General features: G+C 45.1%; 1 protein-coding gene across 1 annotated transcript in view; it reads left to right on the forward strand.

Annotated features, from left to right (window-relative positions):
- Window positions 1-2,465, forward strand: part of LOC146058476 (uncharacterized) — an 85,716-nt gene extending 83,251 nt beyond the window's left edge. Inside the window, exons 3-4 of the mRNA XM_083170767.1 lie at window positions 817-1,104; window positions 2,171-2,465. Coding sequence (XP_083026893.1) covers window positions 817-1,104; window positions 2,171-2,283 — 401 coding nt within the window. The 3' untranslated portion in view covers window positions 2,284-2,465. The remainder of the gene's footprint in view (window positions 1-816; window positions 1,105-2,170) is intronic.
- The last annotated feature ends 11,057 nt before the right edge of the window (window positions 2,466-13,522 follow it).

Genomic DNA, 13,522 nt, shown 5'->3' on the forward strand with positions numbered 1-13,522 from the left:
CAACCTATAGCACGCGTTGCTTGGCGGTGCGATGTTATCGCAGATGTTTGGGCGCATACACAACGTCCATGTCAATATGGATAATAAAGTTTATACCAAATAGTGAAGTTACCAACCAATCACACGACAGGATGTATTTTCATGTGCCATTGCTAAAATGGCTTCCTACCAGCGTGCAGAACCGTTCTCCACTGCGGAGCTACTGGCGCTGGTGGGAGTTATGGAGCGCAGACTGGGGCAGGCAGGCCCCTTCATAAGCAACAGAGACAAGCGCCGGGCATATGTTGCGGCCCGGCGCCGCATATTCGCCCGCACTCATGTGCGGAGGACCATCGCCCAACTGGAGAGGCGATGGTCCGACCTGCGGAGGCGGGAGCCGGAGCGTCTGCAGGCTCTGAGGTGGCGTCTGCAACGCTGTAAGTATTTTCGCCAAATACATATAAATGACAGTGGCCAGGATTCGGTCTGCTTCAAAAGTGTTAAAATGGAGAGTAACAAACAGCCAGCCAATCAGCTCCTACCTGCCCTTTTACAACTACAGTCTGTGACATGACAGGAAGGATCTGATTGGCTGCGTGTTTATCACTCTACATTGTATCACTTTTGAAGGCTAGTGCATCTAGGCCATTGAGTGTTTGCATTTTCACATTATTTAATATTAATATTACATGAGGTCAATTGGGTGTTTATGACATAGAAAAGCCATATACTATATGTGTGATATATAACACATATATAATGTGGTTATGAGATGTACTTGTTAGAGTAATTTCAATGTGAAATGACACTCACCCATTTTGTATGTTTAACCCACAGCGCGGGAGAGAGCAAGACAGGCCCGTCAGGAGGCCCAGGAGGTGGCCAGTGCGGAGGCCACAGAGGAGGTGGCCAATGAGGAGATGGCCATTGAGGAGCCCAGACAAGAGGTGGGCATTGACGAGGAGTCACAGGCCCAGAGTTATGTGACAGAGGAGGATACAGAGGAGGCACAGGAGGTCGGGCAGGAGGTGGAAGTGGAGGAGGAGGAGGTGCCCCTACCCCTGGAGGATGTTCCACCACCTCCCAATGTGGAGGAGGACGACCTGGTCGAGCTGCCTGCCAGGGGTAAGTAGACATAATGCTTCATTAGTGAGTTAGGTACAGGTTGTTATGTCGCACAGCTGATTCAATTTTCCTATAATATAGTAAAGAGTAGTCCCAAAAAATGGAAAACAACAGACACACTTTGGTCTTATAGGCCCATGCTGCAAACGTGCAATCTGGATGCTCATGTAGGTGATGAGTGTTAATTTATGGATGCTCTTTGTATAGAAGCAACAAAAACACTTCAATGGAATATGGGCAGGCCTGATTTATACTGGAGTCCCATGTGGGCAGTTTGCATGGGCCCCCCTCTAGCCAGTGTGCCCGTGTTGTTGTCATGTATTTTTGTAAGGTATTATGTATGATGGATTGAGCTTAGAAATTGTTAGTTGTATGGAAGCGGATTAGTTCTGCCCTTTCACCTATGTGTCAAATGTGACAAGGAATCATGAAGTAATGGGCAGAGGAAGTAGCCGAGCATTTTCCTGTGGTATCTATTCTATCTATTCTATCTATCTATCTATCTATCTATCTATCTATCTATCTATCTATCTATCTATCTATCTATCATGCAGTTTAGCTATTAAGCAGTAACATGCAGGTATATATGTATGGGTCAATGTGGCATGTTGTAGTGGGTGTATGTTTTGAGTTGAGTGAGGAGTCTTTGGCCAGGACAAGTGTGAGTGATCCTCAAGTGTGGTTGTGTTTTTGATATATAGATTGTGAAATGTATATGTCACACAAGTGTGTGGGTGTGGTGGCAGCATCATGATCATATATTTGATGACATAACATACATAAGTGGATAAGGTTTTTTTGGTATGTATGATTTCGCATGGTGTAGGTCATGGGTCTTCAACCTTTGGCCCTCCAGATGTTGTGAAACTACATGTTCCAACATGCATTGCCACATTTGTTCCTATAAGAGCATGCCAAAAAACCTCAGGGCATGCTGGGACATGTAGTTCCACAACATCTGGAGGGCCACAGGTTGAAGACCTGTGGTGTAGGTACTTAGGATTGACTGTACAAGGTGTACGTGAGTAGCATAATTAATGTTGTACCCCCTTTCTCATGCACACAGATTACCAGGAGCCACCCCAGGGAGTGAGAGGGGCTCTCATGAGCTTGAGAGAGGACCTGAGGCGGATGACGGCCCATGTGGAGGACCTCTGTGTCCTGCTGCTGGACCAGTGATAGTGGTCCTTTTGTTATGTTTTTGAATAAAAGTTTGCACTTGTTTAAGAAGTTGTCTGTGTGTTATTTTAGTCTTTAACATTAAAAGTATAAAAAGCATTTAACACACAAACATGTGGATGTTTAGATATGTACACAGCAAAAGGGTAGATAACATTTTTATCCCCATAGGGAATGTTAGGGTTAATGTATAGTGCTTGCAAGTGTTTAAGGATCAATTAGCTAAATAACAGATGACCAGGAGCAACAATCTGTTCTCAAAGTGGTTTGCTAATTGCATAAGTGTGTCATGTGATCTATGTGGGAACTCTGATAACAGTAGTCTTGTTGTATGCGGAAGTACACCGCATCTGTGCGTAGTGGCCGGTTCGCGTCCGTTCTGACGCGGGAAGGCCGTGCATACGCGGTCAGACCGTGCAGAATCGGAGTGTTTCCCCCGCACACGCATGGTTTATATGTCGTCCGTACACACGCCCTGTTCTTACAGAGTGAGTCCGTCCGAATGCGGAGGACACGTGGGCGTTTCTACGGACGATGGCCGCACGCTGCCGCACAGCGATGCGTGCGGCCCGCACCGAAAGAATTCGGGAATATCCGCACCGATCAGAATAAGGGCCCATGTGAGTGGCAACATTGTTAGGCTGATGACACATTTATTCTTACCTACATCCACAACAGTTCTTGTTATTGCTTCTTTGAAACCATAAACAAAGGCTAGATATACTGCAATGATCAAAAAAACATTTTCCTGGCATTTTCAGTCTTCTGGATTCTAACCATTTCTCTCTTCTAGAGTTTTTGGCCTACACATTTGACATGGGTATGGCTTCATCCACTATCAGGTCACATGGATCAGTGATTACTTGATTCAGTTCTACTACAGCTCATGTAGTAGAAATGAATCAACAACCTTGTATTCTACACAATAGGGTCACCAGTGTGGACAGCATGATTGTATATTTGGACCCCAAACCCTTAGATAACAAAAAAGCAAGAATGATATAATTTGCAATACTAAAATGTGAAGAAACGAAATGATCGATATAACAAACATTGGGCCTTATTCTGATTGACTCGCAAGGCTGTGAAATTCGCAGCCTTGCAAGTCCATCAGGCGCCGCCCTCCGTCCGCAGTGCTGTCCACACCCCCCCCTTGCACACCGTGCCCCCCCCCCCCCCTCGCACAGCTGCGAATCAATGATTTATATAATCATCCATTCACAGGCAGGGAGATACCATTCGATGGTCGCCGACCATCAAATGATTTCTCCTGTGCATGCAGTTCAGAGTTACCTATATAGTCACTCTAAACTGCGGGCACCCTGTGCAAGAACAGGGCGGGCAGCTGACATCCGGTAATGTCAGCTGCCCGTGCCACGCATGTCCTTCACTGCCTTATTAGCCGGGGAACGCCCAGCCTTCTCATGGGAACGCCCATGGAAAGCTGGGCATTCCCATATGCTAATGGGGCTGCCCGGCTCCCCCCACCCTTCTTTGCCCCCCCTCAGCGTGTGTCTGCACATGCGCAGAAACATGCCTGCGCATGCGCAGACAATAAACATCGTACGTACGGATGGAGGACCAAATTAATCAAAATAAGGGCCATTATGTAAATGAAAACCAAAAACTTTTACTTAGATAAATTGTTAATCATTTCAATGCAAACAATTAAAAACAGAAAATAATAAATAAATAAAAAATTAAAAAAATGAGGGATTATATGCACCACTACTGTAAAAAGTGGTTGACCATGTTGATTCTCTCAGTAGTAGAACGCTAACTGAGAATTATTTAAAAAAAAGGAAAGAAAATGTCGCGGTGTGGTGCACCTCAAGATACAGAAATATTTAAAAGGTAACTTTTATTTCATTTTTATAAAAGACAAAGGTGCGAAGTATTGACAAACAAATGACAAACATGAGACACGGACAGTGTGATAAAAAAGGATAATTTTTTATCCTTATTCAGTGTAGCCCCAATTCCCCTGGTGGCCCCTTGAGGGTATATGTGTGTGCTACTATGGCACTGCTGGCAGACAGGTAGGGCACTTTAAATATGTGAGTGCTAAACACTATGGTTCCAATGTCTGTCAGCCACTGATACTGTAGGTGTTCAATTGGCTTATCCACTGCTGTCTCTTGGTGAAACACTGTGGCTCAGCCCTAATATCAAAGTAGTGCTACTAAATTCCCCGGGATCTGGTCATTCGGGATGTGGTATTAATGACACTCCCTGATCCTGCTGGGGGAGGATTGGCACAGATTGTCACCAGAATGGCAAAATTGCTAGTATGCAGAAATATATTTTATTATTGCCACCCTTGTTATGGGTGTGTATGGGGGCTAAGAGCCTACCCGGCGAGTGAGAGCTGACCAGAACTGCCACTTCTGTGTCAAAACTCCCACTACAGCCGGGAGGTATACCGACAGGCAGTGGTTGAGCAGAGCGAAATTAGTCGTGGACAGGCGGCGTGTAAATGTCACCGCCGTCTGTCTTCCGTCTGCTCCAAGGTAGAGGCACAGAGCTACGTAGGCAGCGGCGTGTAAGTAATAGCGCCGTCTGTCTCACGGTTGCTCTGTGATTCGAGAGGCGGCGGTGCAGACGTCTTACACCGCGGCTTCAGGCGGGCTTGCGATCCCAGTGAAAACTGGCGTACGCTCGCCCTACCGTCGGCAGCCAGGACACATAAATCAGTAAATCACAATATCAATGGGGAGGGGAAGAGGGGAGTCAAACACACTGATTTAGGTCAGTGTACACTTCGCAGAACGGAGCTTGGGATACCACTTCTCACGTGTCTTTTAGCAAAATCTAGGTTCACCGGGAGCTCGAGACTGGCTCAGTACCCTCAGTGGTATGCTACTGGTGGCCCTTCTTGGTAAAGATGGATTCAGTATTGAATCCCGGCGGTCGGGATCCCGGCGTTCAGAATCCCGACGCCGGAATCCCGACAGCCGAAATGCCAACAAGGGGGGGACGTGGATCGCCACGCAGCGGGCCCGGTGCCTCGCTACGCTCGGCACACTAATTTATTCTCCCTCCAGGGGTGTCGTGGACACCCCAGGAGGGAGAAAGTGTCGGCATTTCGGCGGTCGGGATTCCGGCGCCGGGATCTTAACTGCATCCCGGTAAAGATATCCCCTGGTGCATAGACCTTGTCTGGAGTTTGCTTTGGTTCACTAAGAACCTGCCGCTGGGTACCCCCACTGCTACAGAGTCTCACTTGGCTGCCCAGCGACAGCCATCATAATGGGTGCTTTCTTTTTTGTCTCTCAGCATCGAGAACAGTATGCACTTCAGAGTCCACGTGGATGGTAAAATATGATAATGTTACTTCTGGGTCAGGGACTGAGGTTAGCAGCAGCATGCAGCAGGTAATCTGAACTGGCTAGAACTGACAGGAGGGCTGTGCAGGAGTTTTACTGCTGTAAGCAGTTTGTTGAAGCAGACCACCCATATGTGTATCATTTTAGGCAAGATATTAGACAACTATTCACTAATTGCAGAAAATTCTTCAGAACAGCTAGGCCCTCCACTATGATTTGCCCTTAGCCATGAAAGGTACTAGTATTGACACACCTCTTTATAAAGATATTACCCTTCAATAGGCAGCAGCTACTAAGGTTGCAATAAAGGTCTGTCTCTCCATACTACTATGCATGGATGCCATACTTGCCTACCTGACCCTCTCCATGCGGGAGAAAATGCTCTGCTCCTGGACTTCCCTGGTAAAGTATGATTGCCAGCACCTGTGGTGAAACACCTTAACCTACTGTAGCTCCTCACAGGTGATGGCAATCATACATTACCAGGCAAGTCCAGAAACAGAGCATTTTCTCCCGCATGGAGAGGGTCAGGTAGGCAAGTATGATGGATGCAACAGTTGCCCATAAGAGCTTTTGCCAAATTATTTTTCCAGGTCACCCAACAGATGCACTCATTACTGATTGACACATTTTAAAAGATCCAGAGGTGGAGCTAATTATTTCACTTGTGATTCTGTGAGGAGACATGCAAAGCATAAACTGATGCAGTGCCTGGGGTCCTGAGGACCAACTTTGAGAACTTGTGTTCTAAAGGATTTGCAAAGTTTATTTGTTCTGTTAAATAGAATTGCCACCTTGCAAAAGCTTCATCAATACATTCCCAACGGCTATGTATTGTAACTTTGGTTACAGTACTTCATTTGTCTTGCCTTGCCTGCAAAATGCCAGTGGAATACATAAAAATCAACCCAGAAAGACATTAAAGCAGTGTACACATGGTGCGGTTTTGGCTTACAATTTTGGCTAGATAGCTGAAATCATATAGTAAGTTAGCCAAAATTGTATGGTGTTAACCCTGTATGCGATACCGATGCACGCGAGGTTGGTATCACAAGTAGAGATAAATTGTGCAGTCAAGACAATTTTAACTATGTATATGTGTACAGTGTATTTGACCATAAGCCAAATAGCTTATAGTCAAAATTGTAAGGGGAGATAGTCAAAATCGCATAGTCAAAACTTTATAGTAAAAATCAGCCATGACTCAGATTCACACCGTGTGTACACAACTTAATAAATTAATAAATTGAAAAGTTCTACCATAATGCAAGATGGAAGTACGTTATGGTTTCTAAAGTTCGGAATTGGAGTTCTCATAGGCATGTATTGGTTTGGGGTTTGGATCATAGGGTTGACAGTGTCTACATCAACAGTCAAAAGGTTGACACAAAGTTTGACATACACAAAGTTGACATTAACAAATGGTTGAGATGAACAAGGTTGACATTGACAAAAGGTTAACACAAGCAAAATGTCGACATGAGAAATGTCGACACATTGAAAGGTTGACGTGAATATTTCATGTGTTTTTTGTTGTCAATGAGGACACCTAAGCACATTAGTGTACGGTGTACCCTCACATGGCTCACTTCTCTAACCATGCTTTGGGTCCGCTACCATTTCCCTTGGCACACTGTTCCCAATTGGAGTACATGGTACAGTATGAAAATTTTAAATAAAATTAAGTAAATAAAATGAATATTTCAACTCTTTACCAATATCGACCGTAGAATACATACACATTAACTACAGTACATAGACAAATCAATACTATACAGTAATTCATTCAGACCATTTAAATTTACATAATTATGACAGACCTAAACTCAAAACATAAAGCAATATTTTTGTAATTTAGGGCTAGGCAGTAATTTGGTGGCCCGCTCATAGATTCTACCCTTTCAGAAATGTTTCAACTATAAAGCATGTACTGTAAAAGGGGTGTGGTCTTACAAAGACAGGGCATGGCTACACAATAGTATTCCCAATTTAAACTACTGTATGGAACACAGCTTAATTATTTCTATCTTGTGCAAGCCTCCATATTCCTTGAGTTCCACCATCTACACCTTGACATTCTGGAGTAGAAAGTAGTGGTCTGTTCCATAGACATGACCTGAGAACAGCAACCCCTACAGGGTGCACCAGCAAGCACATCATGTCTATGTATGTCTGTCATCGTGACAACGCTGTTGGTTGTTCCCTGACCAGCGGGGGAGCCGTGGAGCAAGGTCACAGACCAAACAGACCCTTGCACTGCCTCAGAAGTTCTGGCTGCAGGGTGCCATTAATGGCACCCTTATAGCCAAATGCAGAGAATGTGGGGTAATAATAGTGTTGCCCCTAAGGCCCTGCACTGTACTGTGAGGCAGTACCTCTCGCATGCCCCTATTTATGGCCCTGTGAAATTAGCATGTATAGATTAAAAACTGACTTTATTATCTGTGATCTAAATAGTCACAATTGCTATCCAGTTTCATTGCGAGTTCTCTAGACTGAGAATGTAATTCTAGTTCCATGATAAAGCACAGTACATTACTTTATAATGCCTTTTGACTCAATTGTTTGGCAAGACTTCTGGAACTTTTTCAGGCACAGTTAAGACCTCATGCCTCTGCATTCAATAAACACCTTTTCATACCTCCCAACTTTTCATGTTAAGAAAAGGGGGCGTGGCGTATGCAAATGAGGGCGCGGCTTATGCTAATTAGCCGCGACCTCATTTTCATACGAGAATAGACGCTGTGCGCATGCGCACAGCGTCTATTCTACTACATTGGGGGGTCTCCCAACTGTCACCCCCCCGCAGCGGGACAATGCCTGCCGCGGGTGGGACGTCGGGACAGGACCCGAAAATCGGGACTGTCCCGACGGAATCGTGACAGTTGGGAGGTATGCCTTTTGCTTGTTGTCTTACAACCCTGTAAATCTCAGGCAGCTGTAGTTATTTTTTTTTTTTTTTACTTCAATATGTTTTTGTTCCATTTATATATTAAGGGTGTCACACATTGAAGTAAAAGATGGCTAGCTGCATGTCTTTCTGTATGTACATACTATAAGAACTATACAATGCTGTCTCTCAGGAATGATAAATAGGGGTTTTACCATTATAGAGCAGTAGCATGCCCTATTGCAATTTTACCACATAGTTCTCCATTCTGTAATCTTCAGACTTTTCTTCATAAAAGGCAGTTTTGAAAGCAGCAATTTGTTGTTGTATCACAGGAAATCCCAGGAAATCAAAAACAAACAATTCTACTGATATAAATACCATACCTACCAACTTTTAGATATATAGAATTGGGACTCCTGAAAAGAGGTGTGACATCAGCAAAAGTGGGCATGGCTTGTGCCCATGAGGCACACTCCCAATTGCCATCACTATGAAGGCATAGTTAGGTCTAAATTGTAGTGGGCTATAGGACCTACTGACGTTACAGGTGAGGAGAGGGGGTGGAGAAAGGAGGAGCAAGGTCGGAAGAAGGGTCCCAAATGGACCCTCGCGGGCTCGCTTTGTTCGCCACGCTTCGGGCACTGGTTACTAAAGGCAACCAGTGGTGGCGTGGATAGTGAAGGAGCAAGCCCCCAGGCCTTGCTCCTCCCCCTGGGTGTGGAAGGTCCTTTAGCCCACTACAATTTAGCATCTACCATGAAAGGCATGGCCTGTGCGCTATGAGCTGCTGGCATGCCGCCAGTTCCTCCAGTCTGCCATGATTAGACACTGTGCACATGCATAACGCATCTATTCACCGCCTCTCTGCTAAGCAGAAACTGGAGCAAATCAGTAACATCATTTTAGAAATTAATAAAATAAGTACCTGCACACTTATCCTGCATGTGAAAGCTACTGTAAATCTTGTTTTAACTTTAACCAGCATCCTTTTACTGTGTGTTGTCACCATTTTTTCTTCTAAGTACTGGTACCTTTTTTAATAGCGATAAAGCACTGAGGGCAAGATGTACTAAGCTATGAAAAGTGATAAAATGGAGAGTGATAAACCACCAGCCAATCAGCTCCTACCTGTCATTTTTCAAAGACAGCCTGTGACATGACAGGAGCTGATTGGCTGGTGGTTTATCCCTTCCATTTTATCACTTTTCAAGCTGAGTACATCTGGCCCAGAGTCTGTGAGCTGTTATTCCAAATCAAATATACAAACTCCTAATTAATAATTTTCTGTCACTCAAGAAGGAGTCTTAGCTGCATCTATGTAAAGGTAAGCGTACTGTATATCCCCCGACCTATCCCCATCACTCCTGTCCAAGGTCTCCGAATGCCTCATGGCCATCTCAGCCTGGATGACCCAACGCTTTCTGAAACTAAACATGGCTAAAACTGAACTTCTAATCTTCCATCCCCCGAACATCCCCTCTTCTCCCACTATCTACATCAGCATTGGTGAAACCGAGATCACCTCGACCGACCAAACGCGCTGCCTCGGTGTCATCATTGACTCCTCCCTCTCTTTCATCCCCCACATTCGTGCTCTCTCACAGTCTTGCCGCTTTCACCTCCGCAACATCTTGCGCATCAGACCATTCCTCTCCACTGACGCAACCAAAATTCTCATTCACTCTCTTGTCATCTCCCACCTTGACTACTGCAACATCCTTCTCTCTGGGCTACCTCTCGCCCGCCTCGCCCCTCTCTAATCCATTATTAACACTGCTGCTAGGCTCATCTTCCTCTCCCGCCGCTATACCTACACCTCCCCCCTCTGTCTATCTCTTCACTGGCTCCCCATTCCTTTCCGGGTTCTCTTTAAACTCCTCACCACCACCTACAAGGCTCTCTCCTCCTCCATCGCTCCTTACCTCTCTTCACTGATCTCTATCCACACTCCCTCTCGTCCTCTTCGCTCCGCCGCCGACCGACGACTGACCTCTCACCTAATCACCTCCTCCCACTCCCATGTCCAAGACTTCTCTTGCGCTGTCCCCCTGCACTGGAACAACCACCCGCCACCCATCAGGCTTTCTGATTCCCTTACCGCCTTCAAGCGTTCCCTCAAAACCCACTTCTTCCGATTAGCCTATCCCTCCTCCTCCTAACTGTCACATTTCGTGAAGCACCAGCTGGAGTGTAATGGAGGCTGGGTGCTTTAATGTAGGGCTGTTGCATGAACGACAGACTGGAGTGAAGCAATTGGATAAAATTAAACCTTTTTTAATAAAGATACTGCGGTACAATATATGAATGATGGCATATAGAATAACTATAGATATTGATAAACTGAAAGAAGGTAATAATAAACAATACTTATTGGAGAGCTTGAAGATGATTGGGAAGTTGAATGAATGATTGGATGATTGCAGGATTGGATGATTGAAAGAAAGATTAAATGATTGGATGAAGGATTGGATGGTTGAATGATTGGATGTAGGATTGGATGATTGGATGAAGGATTGGATGATTGGATGATTGAAAGAAAGATTGGATGATTGGATGAAGGATTGGATGGTTGAATGATTGGATGAAGGAGAAGAAGATGAAGTCCAGTTGAATCTGTGCTGAGTGAGATCGTAGCTGCAGGACCAGGGATGCCACGGACAATAACTGTCAGGAATGAAGGAAGAAGATGACACCCTTTGGGGGTTAACCTTGTCCTATCCTAATAGGCAGCAGAGGGTTCCGTGATGATATGGTGGAGCAGTGGACTATCAGCATGGAGATCAGCGAAGACTTTCACCAGGATGTGAAGGAGACCTGTAGTGGATACTACGGGGATAGCCAGGAGTGACCAATGATGTTAGCGGGTAGACATCATTGTACTGACTGCCGGTCTGGCCCGGCAAGTCAGACTTTAAGGGTAGAGCTGAGCGGTGATTGGCTGTGCGTGTGACCTCACACTTTGGAGCCGCGTAGCATAGGCTGTAGTAACCAAGAAGATGGCCGCCGCCAGATGCAGCGACACAAACCAACCGGCGGAGAATATACGCGGAGGCGCTGCAGCCGGCACTTCCCAGCCAGAGGCCTAACATGACACGGACACCATCATGGCGACCCATGCCTCACGCCAACCAGACCCTGCACAGCAGGAGACTGCACACCACAGCTGTCACCTGGTGGTGACAGAGTGTTGGAATGCAGACAGCCAGCATGGGTATCAGCCGCGGAGGTGAGCACCAAGACAGATTGTAGCATATCAGAGGTCTGTAGAACCGGGACAGCACAGGGAGCCAGGGTAGCTGAGATGGTGGCCGTGACACTAACCTCTTTTGCTCCTCCTTTCCTGCCTACCCTACCCCTCCATCCTACTTATCCTATTGTTTTTCGTTCATCCACCCACCTCCTTTAAGTCTGTTAACTCTTATGAGTATAGCCCTCCTTCCGCACATACTCACCCTACCTCTTTACCTCACCAGTGCTCCTGCCCGGTTCTTTCCTTCCTCTACTTCATCTTCAGTCTCCTCGACAATTTCCACACCTACTTCAGAACTGATGCTGATTTTAGTTCTATGTAGATTTGCCAAGAGAGGTAGAGAGAAAAAAGAAAACTAATTTTAGTTTTACCAGCTATACCCCTATTTATGCTGTATTTTATCAACACACCCTGTACGTTACCTTGTCATTTTTTTTTGGTTTGATATGTACGGCGCTGCCGAAACTTTGTGGCGTCTTATAAATAAACATACTACTACTACTACTACTACTACTACTACTACTACTATCACATTATGGGGAAAGTATTTGTTATACAGTAGGTGAACTCAAGTTTCTTCTTCCAAGAATTTATCAAATGTTATCATAGGATTTCTAGAATTATTATTATCCTGCAAATGCTTATGATGCTGATACCATGGATACTGGCTAAGTTTCCCCCTATCATAAACAGGACCTTACTTGATCAGTTAAAATGTCAAGATTAATGTTTATACTACCATTGAACCCAAACTAAACCAACCTTACCTGACCTGTACTGAACAGTATAAGGCTATTTGGCACTATGGTGGCAGGACCCATGCCTTGTGTGCCCATTGTTGTGGTGCTACCTGGCTGACAAAACATTTCTCTGTTGTGTGTTTCTTCTAGTAACTAGGAAGTATGGGCCAGATGCACTAAAGCTGTGTACACATGGGGGCGATATATTGCTCAGTGTCTCCTTATCATCAGCGACCAGAGATGGTCGCTGATGAAAAGGAACCTCTGCCGGGGGAGCCGCAGAGGGAATCAGCTGGTCGCAGTAGCAAACTCCCGCGACCAGCGATCATAAGGGGGCTAAAAACGGGAGCGCGCACCCTGTGATTTATCAGCGCTGCACACTCCAATTGCTGGCAATATGGTCGCTCAGCGACCATATTGCCAGCGATTATAGCCAGTGTGTACGCACCTTAAGATTCAAAAGTGATAAAATGGAGAGTGATAAACAGCCAGCCAATCAGATCATACATGCCATGTCTCAGGTTGTGTTTGAAAAACGTCAGGTAGGAGCTGATTGGTTGGTTGTTTATCACTCTCCATTTTATCACTTTTGAAGCTTAGTGCATCTGGCCCTTTGTCTTTTTTAGTAAGTGGCAGGACTATGAACATATACTTTCTGGAAATTACTGGTTTGCGGTCATCCTGACAAAATAAACAGTGGTGAAGACATACAGAGTCAGAGTGTGCCTCCACTACACAGCATCTTTATCACATAACGTAGCTATAAAGTTGTGTCATGGCAAGATTGATTCAGGTTCATTTGTGGTTAGTTTGCTTATAGTCTCATTCTGTTACAGTGCATTGAAACTTTGACTGAAAATATGCCAGGACCGAGGACATTTTCCAAAATGCTACCTATTACCTCTCCCTGAATATATTTATGCATATGACATTCCTGAAATTATGATGCACTTTATGGAAGGAATCCAAGCCCCTTCCCCCTTCTCTACTTGTTATCCATTTTTTTTTTTATAAAGAGTACCTCGACAAA

The sequence above is a fragment of the Crinia signifera genome, chromosome 2 (genome assembly GCF_055691185.1).
Source record: "Crinia signifera chromosome 2, ASM5569118v1, whole genome shotgun sequence".
Lineage (NCBI taxonomy): Eukaryota > Metazoa > Chordata > Amphibia > Anura > Myobatrachidae > Crinia > Crinia signifera.